The sequence below is a fragment of the Pseudorca crassidens genome, chromosome 21 (genome assembly GCF_039906515.1).
Source record: "Pseudorca crassidens isolate mPseCra1 chromosome 21, mPseCra1.hap1, whole genome shotgun sequence".
Taxonomy (NCBI): domain Eukaryota; kingdom Metazoa; phylum Chordata; class Mammalia; order Artiodactyla; family Delphinidae; genus Pseudorca; species Pseudorca crassidens.
The window spans coordinates 4,742,887-4,758,253 of record NC_090316.1 but is presented as its reverse complement, the minus strand read 5'-3'; the positions used below and the strand labels follow the sequence as shown (position 1 = coordinate 4,758,253).

Genomic DNA, 15,367 nt, shown 5'->3' with positions numbered 1-15,367 from the left:
CAGCAGTCTGCCTCACACTTAAGTATTGGTTTCTTATTTGGAAGGAAATGGGTCTTCAACTCCAGCCAGACTCAAGGCAATTTCTAGATGAATATTTATTTGAAACTGTAGGAGGGGAAAAATGTTTTTCTCCTCTACCCTTTCAAGTTTTTAGCTGGAGCCTCTGTTAAAAACAAACAAACAAAAAACAGATTAACAATAGAAGAGCATACAAATGTATTTAAGTTTTACACAACACAGGAGGCTTCATAAAGAAATGAAGATCAAAGAAGTGTTTCTTTTTTTTTTAATTATTTTATTTATTTATTTTTGGCCGTGTTGGGTCCTTGTTGCTGCGCGTGGGCTTTCTCTAGTTGCGGCGAGCGGGAGCTACTCTTCCTTGTAGTGCGCGGGCTTCTTATTGCGGTGGCTTCTCTTGTTGCGGAGCACGGAGTCTAGGTGCGTGGGCTTCAGTAGTTGCAGCACGTGGGCTCAGTAGTTGTGGCTCGCGGGCTCTAGAGCACAGGGTCAGTAGTTGTGGCGCATGGGCTTAGTTGCTCCACGGCATGTGGGATCTTCCCGGACCAGGGATCAAACCCGTGTCCCCTGCATTGGCAGGCAGATTCTCAACCACTGTGCCACCAGGGAAGCCCAAAGAGGTGTTTCAACCTGAGTGTTTTGATGCTGGATTTGGTGAAAAGTGGAAAATCTCGTGGAAAAATGTGATAGGGCGAAAAACAGCAAGTCCTGTTTGTTCGGATTCCTTCTGCATCCCTCTGACTTTGGAGATACGGATACTCCTTTCCTCTGAGCATAGGGAGGGTGCCTCTCACGTGAGGGACTTAAGACCTGCTTCAGAGGAAGGTCAGAAAATTTTTCCTGTCCCTGCTGTTTCTCAAATTCCTTCAGCTTGAAACATTCAACATGCCAAACTGCCATATTTGGGGGTAGCATGTCCTGAACTCCATCAGTTGTCAGACATAGAACTATAAGAGTGAAAGTGATCTTAAGATGGGAGAATTTTTTAATCATAGAAGTAATGGAAGAAACCTTTAAGGGAACTAAAATAGTATAGAATGTAAGTAACTAACAGAAAAAAATGCAACAGACAAACATGAAAAATGCTAAATGCAAATTAAGATAAAGTGTTTCCTTTTTTATTCTACTTTTATTTTTTTTATTTTTATTTTTTTTTGCGGTACGCGGGCTTCTTACTGTTGTGGCCTCTCCTGTTGCGGAGCACAGGCTCCAGACGCGCAGGCTCAGTGGCCATGGCTCACGGGCCCAGCCGCTCTGCGACATGTGGGATCTTCCCGGACCGGGGCACAAACCTGCGTCCCCTGCATCAGCAGGCGGACTCTCAACCCCTGCGCCACCAGGGAAGCCCTATTTTACTTTTTTTATTTTTTATTTAAAAAATTTTTTTAAATATCTTTATTGGAATATAGTTGCTTTACATTGCTGTGTTAGTTTCTGCTGTATAACAAAGTGAATCAGCTCTATGGATACATGTATCCCCATATCTCCTCCCTCTTGTGTCTCCCTCCCACCCCCGCTTCCTGTCCCCCGGCAGGTGGTCACAAAGCACCGAGCTGCTCTCCCTGTGCTATGAAGCATTTCCTTTTAAATCCGACCAACTGACTGTGAATCTAGCAGTTCCCACTACCTCCTCAGATTTGATTATTTGCTGGAATGACTCATAGAACTCAGTAACAGTGACGGTTTATTACAGCAAAAGGATACGAATCAGAACCAACCCCCCACCCCCCGAAATGGAGGTCTGGGAGGGTCCCGAACTCAGTCTCTGTTGTCCCCTCCCCGTGGAATCAAGACATGTCACCCTCCCAGCACGTTACTGTGTGACAACACACAGAGAGAGCTGCCAACCGGGGAAGCTCACGCGAGCTTTCATGTGCAGCATTTTGTTGGGGTTTCATTTTATAGGTGTGATTGGTTGGATCATTGGCCACAAGGTTGAACTAAATTTCCAGCCCCTGTCTCCTCCCCAGAGGCCAGGCTGGTATCAAGTGGCTCAAAGCCCCAACCCTCCCATATGCGGTTGATTTTCTTGGCGTCACCAGCCCCCAACCAGAGTCATCTCCTAGCTTAAACTATCTAGGGACCCACCATGAATAACAAAGACACTCAGCAGAGAAATCCCAGAGATTTAGCGGCTGCCTCCCAGGCACTGGGGGCAAAGGAGCAGCCAAATTCTCTATCATACAGGACATTTCAACACAGCAGAGCTTTTAGGAGAGGATCCGTTTGTCAGTCAGGGCTGATGGTAGCAGGGTAAACTAACAAAACGATGGTCAACCAAGCAAGATATGAGTTTAATTTGCTCTCAAGTGGTCATGGGTTGGCTCCGTAGGCATCAGGGACGCAGCTTTCTTGCATCTTGTTGTCTGCCATCCCTAATGTGTGATTCCCACCCCGTGGTCAGCCGTGGCTGTTTGGCTTCCAGCCCTCACATTCACATTCCGGCCAGCAGGCAGGGCTGAAGGAAGGTTCTCCACTTCCTCTTAGTAAACTTCCAGGAATTCTCACTCCTGTGATCCAGCTGTTACTCACATTGCCACACAGGGAAGCTGGGGAATGTGGTCTTTTTTCCAGGTGGTCATGGACCCAGCCAAAATTTGAGGATTCTGTTACTAAGCGAAGACAGGAAAAACAGTAAGGGGGCCACTAACTGTTCTGCCTTACTGTCATTGATCCTGTAATTTCACTTTTAGGAATTTATTCTGAGGAAATCTGAAATAGAGAGATAGACGGTGATAATCGTACTGGCAAGCGTTTATCTACACCTACTCTGTGCTGATGGTGCCGGTACTCACTAACGCAGTACATTTTACGTGCATATTCATTTTGTTTATTTAATAAATACTTATCGAGCACCTAGAATGCAGTGGGAGCTATAGGAGGGCCTTCAGGATACAACTATGGAAAAGATAGACATGGCCTCTTGTCTCACAAAGTGTGATCTAAAGGGAAGAGTGGCCAAACGAGCAATTCGAATACATCCAAAGCATTCAGAATGAAAAGTGCCGTGATGGGGAAAAGATAGTAGGACCTCAAAAGAGTGTGTCCCTCAGCGTGGGGATGTTGGGGAAGGGTTCTCAGAGAATGCGGCGTCTCGTCTAAGCACTGGAGGAGGAGAAGAGGTCAGGAAGGGCACACACTTGCGGTCCAGGAGGCAGCCGCGTGGCGCGGGGAGGTGTCGGAAGAAGCCTCAGCAGGCGCGGGAGGTGTGGGTGCTGGAGGCAAGGCAAGAGCGTTAAGGCCAGTAGGATGCCGAGCAGCTTTGTGGAAAGAATTTTGGAAACCAGTGAATTGCTTTTTAAGGAGGAGATACACTGAAGTCTGTATTTGAGAAAATCCAGGCAGTGAGAAGAATGGATTGGAGGAAAACAAGGCTAGAAAAAGGGAGAGCAGTTGAGACCTTAGTAATTATCTGGTGAGGAACGATGGAAGCCTGAACTAGGTTATGGCGGCTGGGTGGAGAGAAGTGGACAGATTTGAACTTTGTCAGAGCTTTATTTAACAGGTTTGGTGACTGATTGGGCCGTGGAGGAGGATGGGGTGGCTGGATAGAATTATGGAACTGAAGAAGGGCTTTTGTAAGATGATTGTCTGTATGTCTTTATTCAGGTGTAGCTGACTTTGATTTTTTTTTTCTGTTGTGGTAAAATACACATAACATAAAATTTACCATTTTCAAGAATATTTTGTAGCATGTATCAATATTTAGTTCCTTTTCGTGGCTGAGTGATATTCCATGGTGTGGGTGTGCCACATTTTGTTTATCCATTCATCATTTGATGGACGTTTGAGTTGTTTCCACCTTTTCGGTATTGCGAGTAGTGCTGCTGTGAACCTGAGTGTACGGGGTTGTTTTGAACACCTGTTTTTATTTTATTTTTTTAATAAATTTATTTATTTGTTTATATATTTTTGGCTGTGTTGGGTCTTTGTTGCTGCACGCGGACTTTCTCTAGTTGCGGTGAGCAGGGGTTACTCTTCGTTGTGGTGCTCCAGCTTCTCATTGAGGTGGCTTCTCTTGTTGCGGAGCACAGGCTCTAGGTGAGCGGCTTCCGTAGTTGTGGCACGTGGTCTCAGTAGTTGTGGCACATGAGTTTAGTTACTCTGCGGCACGTGGGATCTTCCCGGACCAGGGCTCGAACCCGTGTCCCCTGCATTGGCAGGTGGATTCTTAACCACTGCACCACCAGGGAAGTCCGAGCACCTGTTTTTAATTCTTTTGGGTATATACCCAGAAATTGAATTTCTGGGTCACATGGTAATTCTGTGTTTAACTCTTTGAGGAAGTGCCAGCACAGGTGTGTTTTCCACCGGTGCTGCACCATTTTACATTCCCACCAGCAATGTGCTAAGAATTCTAATTTCTCTCCCTCATTGTCAACCCTTGTTATTGTCCATCTTCTTGATATTAGCCATCCTAGTGGATGTGAAGTGTTTTCTAATTGTGGCTTATTTGTATTTCCCTAAAGATTAATGATGTTGAGCATCTTTTCATATGTTTGTTGGGCATTTGTATATTATCTTCTTTGGAGAAATGTGATTGGTAATCAAGTAAATGGTAGTCTTTTAATTTTTTAAATGCTAATAGGAAGAAGCCACAGGAAAGAGCAAGATAGAGGTTGAGATAACAAGAGAGAGGATGATAACTAGTACAGGGTCTCTGAGAACCTGGGAAGAGACAGGGTTGAGAGTGTATTACAACAAGATTGAAAAAGGAAAGGATGAATATGAATGCTGCCAATTTTGTAGGTTAAGGTACAGGAAATTGGGGAATTTCTTACCTGGAGGCAAGGTTTTCTGATAAGAGTAGTGGGGAGTTGGTGAGGTTTGAGAAGTAGGAAAGGTTTGGAATAATCTCTAAAGGAAACAAAGAGACTGCTGATTGGGGAAGCATAGCTGCACTTTGGGGGCAACTTTGAAGGCCCAGCTGAGACTGGAAACTATATATTGTGTTTTATGGTTTAAAAAATATTTATTCTCTCAGTACTTAGCAGTCAGGATATACGGCCAGAAGAGATAGGCAGCTGGATTGGTCTTGGATTGAGATTTTGCCCAGGAGAAGGTATTAAGGTAAGGGAATTGATTATATTGACAAAGTCATCACAATAATAGACCATGAAGTCTAGGCCAGAAAGAGAAGGTAACTGATTAAACAGATGATGAACTGCGTAACTTAAAGTACGGAGTGGGGAGATTTCCAAAAATAAGATGACAATGTTGGCAGAAGAAAGAGGAGTAGGCTTTACGCAGGCAGAACAGTAATGTTCACCGTGGAGTCTAAGCAAAGTGAAGAAGAATGAACGTAAGATGATGGGCTGTCAGTGAAAACCAGGGAGGAAGTCGGGAGGTATAGGACCTGGAAACCTCGTCGAGGTGGACATCCTAGCTGGGATTGACTGGGAGGAGGCTGTGTTCAGGGGGTTTTATCCACTGCTGTGTTATGATAAGAACTAACATGTAACAATGGGGACTGGAAGAAAATACTTCTACTCCCTTCTACCCCCCCCCCCGCACCCCCCGAATTAGATCCTTCCTCTCTGAGTGTCTGTCACACATGTCACACATGTCTGTCATCACATGACACTGTATTTGTCTTTCTTACTTGAGCTGTGTGAAACCCATGGCACAGGTAGCTTCTTGAATAGTTCAAAATTATAGACGTGGTTATTTCTGGATGGTAGAATAATGGGTGTTTTCTCTTTGTACTTTTTCTGAATTTTATCTTCTCTACCTTGGGTGTTATTTTTTTAATTGGAAGAAAAATCTTTTGAACATCTTTTTATTAACATTCTTACAATAAAAGCATAAAAATTGAAGTCAGTATTCTTTTACTCTTTCTGAGATTTTTTTCCCTCCTAATAATGCTAAGGGACCTTCACTCTTCTCATGACATTACTATAGAGCAGTGGTTCTCAAACTTCAGTGTGTGGTGCTGGACCCTAACCCCAGAGTCTCTGATTCAGTAAATCTGGGCAGGGACCCAAGAATTTGCATTTCTGACAAGTTCCTAGGCAATGCTGGTGTTGTTGGTTTGGTGTTGTTGGTTTGGGGACTTCTCAGTCAGTGTTGAGAACCACTGATGCAGAGAAGAAGGTACAGCTGAGCATAACATTTCAGTTCTTTAGAGAGTGGGATGAAGGCTGAAATTACAAGATCTCTCAATAGTCTGTCCCCACGTTTCTAATTGTCCCTCTCTTTTGTCCTTCAGACAGAGCATAAGAAGGAAACAGGAGAAAATTGGGACATTTGAGTCTGCCCCTGACATTTGTCACAGTCAGAATTTTATCCCTTCTCCCCAAACCCTCACACACCCTCTGGATCTTCTCTGTGTGCAACACAAGGGTGAGAGAGGCTGAGACCTAGATTCGTGTGTATGTGCGTGTCATCACTGAACATTAGCGGTTAATTTGGGCTGATATTGATGTGACCCACGTTTATTCTTCAGAAATAGTTACTTAGTGTTACTATTTTTCTTACTGAAAAGTCAATAGTTTAAATATTTAGCCACATTTTAACTTAAAGACTTTTTAGTGGTAAGAATAAGTAATACTTGACTCTCGTGACTGGCCCTGCTGTGAAAATGCATACCAGAATTACACGTGTGATTTTAAGTGAAGGCTAATCCTGCAGCAAAACAAAGCTCCAGGCTGAAGAGCTTCGATGTATAGGAAAATGTTCCTTTTACATTTGTGATTTCATTGTAATTTTTATAATTCTGTGGCAGCTGGGTGTTCATGTTTGTTGTTGTAAGTGTATTATATAGAATGTCACTTTTTTCTCGTGGTTGTAATCATTTAAATCTTAATTTCAGCTGATGAGTAAAGAGTCTCCTGTCTCTGCTGGGAATGATGCCTATGTTGACCTTGATCGCCAGGTACCTGATCTTGCATTGTTTTTATCCATGCAGAGATTAAAGGGTGAACTTTAGATATTAATGAAAAGGATGTTTCAGTTGAAATTGCTTATGAAATATATTGGTATAATTCTTTATTTTTTACCTAAAATTCAAGAATGTAAGCCACTTTACTAATGGATATTACACACTTGTAATTAAATTTGTAATTTGTAATTAACATATTATTGTACAGCCCACTTTAAAATAAATTAACCTCTTTAATTTACTATAATTCATGTTTTCTAGTCATGTTTTCTTTTTCCATTAGTGATATCTTTCTGTATGCCACGTTTAACACAATAGATGCAGTCCTGGAAAATGGCATGCATTTAATCCTGTGATTTATTTATAATACAAAAGATATCTTACCTTTTATTTCGTGTTATTCTTCAATTGAAGAAGTCTCCTCTACCCTTCATCTTTGTGAAGAAGTGAACTGTCTGGTTTTCACTGACAGCCCATCATCTTACGTTCGTTCTTCCTCACTTTGCTGACTCTACGGTGAACATTACTGTTCTGCCTGCCTAAAGCCTACTCCTCTTTCTTCTGCCAACATCATCATTTTATTTTTGGAAATCTCCCCACTTCATACTTTAGCTTAAGCATTTCATCATCTGTTTAATCAGTTACCTTCTCTTTCTGGCCTAGACTTCATGGTCTATTACTGTGATGATTTTGTCAATATAATCGATTCTCTTACCTTAATACCTTCTCCCGGGCAAAATCTCAATCCAAACCAATCCAGCTGCCTATCTCCCTGGCCGTATATCCTGACTGCTAAGTACCGAGAGAATAAATATTTTTTAAACCATACAACAATTGTGTTGAAATACATTAGCTATTTATTTTAACAATTGAACCCCTGTTCCTCTAGCACATATATATTTTACCAAGGTGAGATTTCTTAGTTATTACAGAATCAACATTACCAAGAACCAAGTAGCCCTAGGAGATGTATAAGAAAACTTGATATGAGGAAAGAACCAATTTCCAAGTACAGAAAAGACAAGACTCAGGACTAAAAGATGTCTGCAGTTGGAAGAAACCCTTCTTTTGACTCGTGCAGAAGGGTTCTTGATTTCTCCCTGCCCCACAGAAAGAACAGGGGGAAGCGTTTTAGTTTTGTATTGTACATGTGCGATCATTAGTTGTTGCCACGTCATATTGCGACGTTCACTGTAGCTCTTTGCTTCTACCCAGCTGAAGAAAACTTCAGAGGAACTGAATGAAGCTTTGTCGGCCAAGGAAGAAATTGCTCAAAGGTGCCATGAGTTGGATCTGCAGGTAAGAGATCTGGTTTTACACCACCTGTTTGCAGCACGGCTCTGCGTCCCACCATGTGCCCTGGGTCCCACGTGCGGTACAGTTTGGCTGTAACACAGCCCTAGTTTGAGAAGAAAAAGGAAACAGAGCCTGGAAAAAGAGTGCAGACTGAACAAAGGTCAGAGTTTTCCTTCCTTCTCACAGCCCCATCAAATTCATAATAAATGAATTTAAAATGGGATAAGCCCACAAGAAAAGAAGAGAAGGAGGAGAGAGATCGGCTCTCAGGAGGACTGGGGGAGATTTTTAAAAGCCCTGATTTGTAGCGTTTTCCAATTTCCACAGTATAAACACTGTCACAGCAACCAATTCCAGGTTGTTAATGGTTTAACAGTCGGCTCACCAGACTCCCGAATATTTAGCAAGTGGCTCGGTTATAGCCAGCAACAGCACACCACTGCTCATCATCAACCTCAGAAGGCCAAAAGGCAGTTGGATAAAGTGCCAAATGGCCTAAAAGGAGTAAAGAATGCCGTGCCAAAAACACCTATAAAGGGGGAGGGAGCTGCTGTAGCTGAACCCCAGAGAAGCCCCCATGCTTGGTGGAAGGCTGCAGCGAGGTGTAATGGGGTCTTCTGTAGGAGAGCTCAGCCCCATTACCCGTCACCCACTGCAGATACCCTGACCTGTAGCTGGTTTCCCAATCGGAGGGTTCTCTTCTAAAGAAGTTCAGCAAACAGAAGTACAGGAGGTTAGACCGAGTATTAGTATTGCAGGGTAAGGCCCTTTTCATTTTGACCTTTCTGGATTCCCTAATTTACAGAAAACCGATTCTTACATGTGAGGAAAATCTGCGTAACAAAAAAGAGAAGGGTCAAGATAAACAGGAAACTAGCCCTAGAGGAAGTGGAGAAATTGGGGTAGTAGAAAAGATTTTTCTTTTTATTTTGTTTTTGGGGTTTTTTTTGCGGTACGCGGGCCTCTCACCGTTGTGGCCTCTCCCATTGCGGAGTACAGGCTCCGGACGCGCAGGCTCAGGGCCGTGGCTCACGGGCCCAGCCGCTCCACGGCATGTGGGATTCTCCCGGACCGGGGCACTGAGCCTGCACATCCAGAGCCTGTGCTCTGCAACGGGAGAGGACGCAGCGGTGAGGGGCCCTTATACCGCAAAAAAAAAAAAAAAAAAAAAAAAAAAGGACAAGATGCTATTTTAAAAAGAAAAAATCAGAGATCAAGAAACACTAAAAATAGAATTGTCAAAATAAAAAAATTCAATAGAATAGTTAAAAATAAAGTTGAAGAAATCGCTCCTAAATTAAAAGACAGAAAATTAAGAAATAAAATTGTTTGTCTGGGATTTACCTCAAAATCAGGGAGGAGGGGGGAGTGGATGGAAGTCCAGATAGGTGCATAAGTGGCCATGTTTTGATACTTGTTAAAGCTGTGTAGTAGGTACACAGGGTTCGTGATATTTTATACTAGAAGCATCTTACTTTGAAAGGCGTAAGAGTTGGTCATTGCTTTGGATGCAGATAGGAAGAAATGTGATCAGAGCACACTTTCTGGGTGATGTAGTAAATAATATTTACCTAGTCATAAGGTTAAGTGCTGTTAATTGCTTTTCAGATTCTAAAATTCAGCTATACACAAATGCAGTATTTTACAATAATGATAAATAAGAGTTGGTTGTTTTTATGAGCAGGATATAAATAGTCTCTTTGACGGTGTAACATTCAAGTCGTACACTGGGATTGGCAGACTGCAGCCGGCCCTGTCTCGTGAGTAAAGTGGTAGTGCAGGCAGGCTTGTTCCTTGATGTGCTGTCTCTGGTGCTTTCACGCTGCAAAGACAGGGTTGAGGACTTGCCACGAGACCTGTGGCTCTGAAAGGCTCAGCTGTTCACTGCCCTATTCCTTACAGAAGAGTTTACCAGTCCCTGGTGTGAACAGATCGCAGAGCGAGTGGCGGGGCTGCAGAGAGGTTATGAGGAGATTGGTGGCAGCGCCATGACACACTCAGCCCTGCAGAAAGCAGTCGTAACACAGGCGTGCTGATGTGACCTCTGAGGTAGCGATGTGAACGTCACTGGTCTTCAGCATCTAGCCCTGCCTGTGGAGAAGCAGAGTTATGAAAGTAAAGATGCGGGTGCTGGAGGTGAGCAGGAGAAGCAGGGCGAGGCAGGGTGGTGAGGGCCCGGTGGGGACCCCCGTGTTCTCGTCTCACCACGAGGGAGCACCGGCAGTACACGGCCGGCCGCTTCTCGCCATCCAGTCTCAGCTCCAAATCACGTGGTTTATCTGTCATGAAATATTCACTGGGCACTTAGGTGTGCCCAGTACTAACCTCAGCCTCCCCGGGAAGTTCCTCGGTCACCAGCCTACAGTCGTCCTCCAGCCTCTCCTCTTAGTCTTTTTTTAAAATAAATTTATTTATTTATTTATTTTTAGCTGTGGTGGGTCTTCATTTCTGTGCGAGGGCTTTCTCCAGTTGCAGCGAGCGGGGGCCACTCTTCATCGTGGTGCGCAGGCCTCTCACTGTCGCGGCCTCTCCCGTTGCGGAGCGCAGGCTCAGTAGTTGTGGCTCATGGGCTTAGTTGCTCCGTGGCATGTGGGATCTTCCCAGACCAGGGCTCGAACCCGTGTACCCTGCATTGGCAGGCAGATTCCCAACCACTGCGCCACCAGGGAAGCCCCTCCTCTTAGTCTTGCTTTAACCTTCTGCAGAGCACTTTCACTCTAGGTCTTGCATGTATTTATTAGTTTACTTTCTTGCTTAATATGATTTGTCCTTGTTTATATATTTACTATGATGATTTGTTTAGAATATGTAACACATAAGAATAAGAACTGTCTCTGCGTTTTTCATCGTGGTATCCCTTGCACCTGGACAATTGCAGCAGTGCCTAGCACATGGTAGACCCACGATGAGTATCTGAGTGAGCTAATGAGTGGGCACGTGATGGAGTGAAACAAGTCAATGAGTAGTTGTTCAAAATTGCAGAGGCGGCCAGTGAAAGGAGCAGGAATAGTGCCATAACTATTTGTGGAAACGGGGGATGCCGCAAGTGGCTCTAATTTCACATGTCAGAGGAGACAAGTCACTAGATAATGTGTAAGGTTGATAAATCAAGAAATAGTGGGTATAACATGTTATTGAGAGATGTCAAGTCACAGCCAAAAACAATAAAATTAGGAACATTAAAACTAGTTGTCAGGCTTCCCTGGTGGCGCAGTGGTTGAGAGTCCGCCTGCCGATGCCAGGGACGCGGGTTCGTGCCCCGGTCCGGGAAGATCCCACATACCGCGGAGCGGCTGGGCCCGTGAGCCATGGCTGCTGAGCCTACGCGTCCGGAGCCTGTGCTCCGCAACGGGAGAGGCCACAGCAGTGAGAGGCCCGTGTACCGCAAAAAAAAAAAAAAACAAAAAAACCTAGTTGTCTCTTGGAAGTAGAAAAACTCAATGGGAAACTGTAGCTTTCCATTATAAGCCCCTTTGCTTTATTTGCTTTTTTTTCCTTAAATTGTGTTTATGTATTATTTTTAATTATTCTCCTTGTTGACTAAAAGAAATGCACAACGTGAGAGTTGTGAGTTAAGGTTTCTTTGGGGCAAAATGAGGACAATAGCCCAGGAGACAGCATCTCAGCTCTGAGGAACTGCTCCAAAGTGGTGGGATGGAGGTCAGTATGTATGTGATTTAGGTGAAGAGGGTGCGTGCAGTGAAGCACACGTTCTGGTAGAAGGTGGCTGCCAGTCACGAGGAGCAGTTGTCACCGTTGATGATTTTAGTGCTTTTCTAGATATGAGGAGATGCAAGAATTGGGCTCATAAAATCTTCTCCTGAAAATATCTAACTATCTGAAGGCCTGTTCTGCCAGTTTTCCCAGAGCACGGGGGGCCTCGTTCCTGATCTCTTCCTGAACTCCTTTCAGGGAGCGTTACAGGTCAGCGGCTGCAGCAGCTCATGATTTAATCCTTGTTGAGGCAGATGGCAAGTACCAATTTGTAGTTGACACCTTCTTCTGTGTATGTGAAAAGGATTTCTGCCAAATATATTGAATTAAATTACTTTAGCAACATTTGCTGGTCTGATGAGTCTGGTATTAAGGTGTTGCATTATGCACTCAGCCTTCATATAAATTGACCACATACCAGGCTATAAAGCAATTCCCAATAAAATTCAAAGAATCTGTGTCTTTAGATCATGCTTTCTGACCAAAGTGCAATTTAAGATAGAAATTATTAACAAAGAAATGAGCTTTTAAATTTTAAAGCCTTAAACATTTATTTTAAAAAGAATGAAAGAGCAGAAATGAATGAAATAGACCAGTGGCACGGAATTGAGCTACTACTCTACTCTGAGAAAAGACTCGTGCGTTTATGGAAATCTGACAAGCTAGAGAGCTGGCATTTCAGACTCATTCATTTATTCAGCAAACATTGAGCACCCACTCCAGACCATCCACTGTTCTAGCTGCTGTCAATACAGTGAAGATAGGGGAAAACACAGAAATGGGTAAAACATCCCTGCCTCCAAGGTGCTTGCACGCGATAAAGAAGACAGACAGTGAACAGGATAAGAATACGGTCTGTTGTGTGCTGCTGATAAGTATTCTAGAGAAAGGGGGACTCGGGGGGGGCGGGGGCACGGGGTGGGAGGAACTAGTTCTGACTGGGTTGTCAGCAAAGGCCGCCGGGGAGGCAGCAAGTTAGTAAATCCTAGAGGGTGGATAAGCGGCCTCCCAGGCTTCCTGCGAGGCTCATCCAGGCTCATCCAGGCTCAGCGGGGCAGCTGGTGTCTCCGGGAGCACGAAGGTGAGGGCAGCAGGAGTGAAGCCTGGGGAGAGGAGTCCATCTGCAGAGGCCTGACGGGCCTTGGTACAGGCTGCGTAAATAAATGGGAAGCCGTTGGAGGCTTGTGAGCAAAGACGTCCTGTGATCCGAGTTTTATTTTAATGGATTATGGTGGCTGCTGGGTGGTGAGGGCCAACTCAAGGGGACTAATTCAGAGGGCTTCGCAATAATCAGGCAAAAAATTAGGTTGGCGTAAATCAGAATTGAGGGGCGGTTAGAAGTGGTTGAAATCCGTCTGAAGGCAGAGCCGCTGATGTTTGCTGAAAGAGTGGGCGTGGGTGTGAGGACGAGATGGGACAGATCCTTCCAGAGCAAGTGGAAGGACAGAGTTAGCATCGCTGAGATGGGGAAGACAGTGGGAGGGCAGGGCGGGGTGTGGGGGAATGAGAGTCCCACCTGGACAGGTTAAATTCAGACGCCTGGTGGACCTCCAGTTGGACGTGATACCCACTGCGGGGTTCCAGGCTGGAAATAGAAACATGCGAGCTGTCAGTGGATAAATTATGTTGACAGCCCAGAAGCTGGAAGCCATCAATGTATTTAGAAAGGAAAAGCCATGCGTGTGCCAGAGGCAGGGAGGTGAAGAGGGCTTGACTGGAGTAAAGAGGAGGCACACAGACCAGGAGAGGGAGGTGTCCTGGGAGCCACAGAAGCCAAGGTCGGCTGATCCTGAGGATGGTGGGGCAATAGCCCAACTGGAAGAAAATGGGGGTGGAGAGGGAGAATCAGAAATGGCAGGTGACTTCTGTTTTTACAGTTTTTTGAGTTGTAGTTGACATACAACAAACTGCTCATCTTTGAAGTGTACAGTTCTGATGCATGTTGACATGTATAAACGTGCGAAACCATCACCACAGTCAGGATAGTGAGTTCTCATGACTCTGTAATCCTCTTCCAGTGCCGGCTCTGCTTTCTGTCACTGTAGATTAGCTTGTGTCTTCTAGAATTGCATATGAAAGGAGTCATACACAGTGTACTCTTTTTCTGCCTGGCTTCTTTCATTATTTTGAGATTCATGCATGTTATCGGTATTAATAGTTAATTCTTTTGTTTGTCAGATAGTATTCTGTTGTGTGGATGTGCTGCAATTTATTTATCCATTCACCTACCGGTCAACGTTTGTTTTTCTGTATTACAAATGAAGCTGCTATAAACATTCTACGTCTCTGTGTGGACATACGCTTTTAGTTCTCTTTGGTAAATAAATACCTAAGTGTAAAATGTCTGGGTTATGTGGTAGTTGCATGTTTAATTTTTTAGGAAAATGCGAACCGGTTTCTCACAGCCTGTGGAACATTTCACGTGCTGAACAGGTGTGTGAAGCTCCCATCTGTTTTCATCTTTACCAACACTTGGTACAGCCAGTCTCTCTGACTTTCGGCATTCTAGTGGGAGTAAGTGTATGGATATAACATTGTGGTTTCAATTTGCATTTCCTTAATGACTAATCATGAGTATGTTTTTGTGTGCTTAGTTGCCATTACATATCTTCTTTGGTGAATTACCTTTTCAAATGTAAAATAAAGAATGAATTCTTGCTTACTCTTACGTACTGCTCTGCCTGTGCAATATTCCAAAATAATGTCAGTGTTTTAAGTGGAGGTTGCTTGTACTTCTTTAAAAACAGGCTTTAATTCGTAATGGTAATTCACAAGTGATTATGCGGATTCCAGTGTAATTGGAGAAAATAAACACTGTCTTCCTATATTCTAACAGGTTGCAGCATTGCAAGAGGAGAAAAGTAGTCTGTTGGCAGAGAATCAGGTATTAATGGAAAGGCTGAATCAGTCTGATTCTATAGAAGATCCTAACAGTCCAGCAGGAAGAAGGCATCTGCAGCTCCAGACTCAGTTAGAACAGCTCCAAGAAGAAACATTCCGGTAAGGGACAACTCACTCAGATCTCATTTTTTTAGATTTGGTAATATCTTTTTTTTATATATAAATTTATTTTATTTATTTTTGGCTGGGTTGGGTCTTCGTTGCTGCGTGCAGGCTTTCTCTAGTTGCGGCGAGCGGGGGCTACTCTTTGTTGCGGTGCACAGGGTAATGTCTTTTAAAGTTAAGAATATAGTGTTAGGACTTTCGGGTAACTGCAGACCAGGGAGGCTGTGCAATTAGCCACTTCCCAAAAGTCTTCCCACACGACATGAAATAACTGCTCATTTAGGAAAATCTATGAATGCTCACCCTCAATATGACTTGCAGACAGAATGCCCCAACTGAACAATAACTGTGAGTGAAAGGAAGGAAGCAAATACCAGCCCACCTCCATCCTGCCAGGCACTCTGAGGCAAGTAAAGGCAGACAGAGAAAAAACTCAGAGACAGAGGAAGAACT

At 44.0% G+C, this 15,367-nt stretch overlaps 1 protein-coding gene across 4 annotated transcripts in view; it reads left to right on the top strand.

The window, feature by feature from the left end:
* HOOK3 (hook microtubule tethering protein 3) overlaps positions 1 to 15,367 on the top strand; it is a 128,656-nt gene that overhangs the window by 37,290 nt on the left and 75,999 nt on the right. For all 4 annotated transcript variants that reach the window (XR_010939477.1, XM_067721445.1, XM_067721446.1 and 1 more), the window contains exons 7-9: positions 6,830 to 6,892; positions 8,114 to 8,197; positions 14,745 to 14,908. Coding sequence is in view for 3 of the 4 variants with exons in the window: in XM_067721445.1 (XP_067577546.1) it covers positions 6,830 to 6,892; positions 8,114 to 8,197; positions 14,745 to 14,908 (311 nt within the window). In the remaining variant the exon portion in view is untranslated. The remainder of the gene's footprint in view (positions 1 to 6,829; positions 6,893 to 8,113; positions 8,198 to 14,744; positions 14,909 to 15,367) is intronic.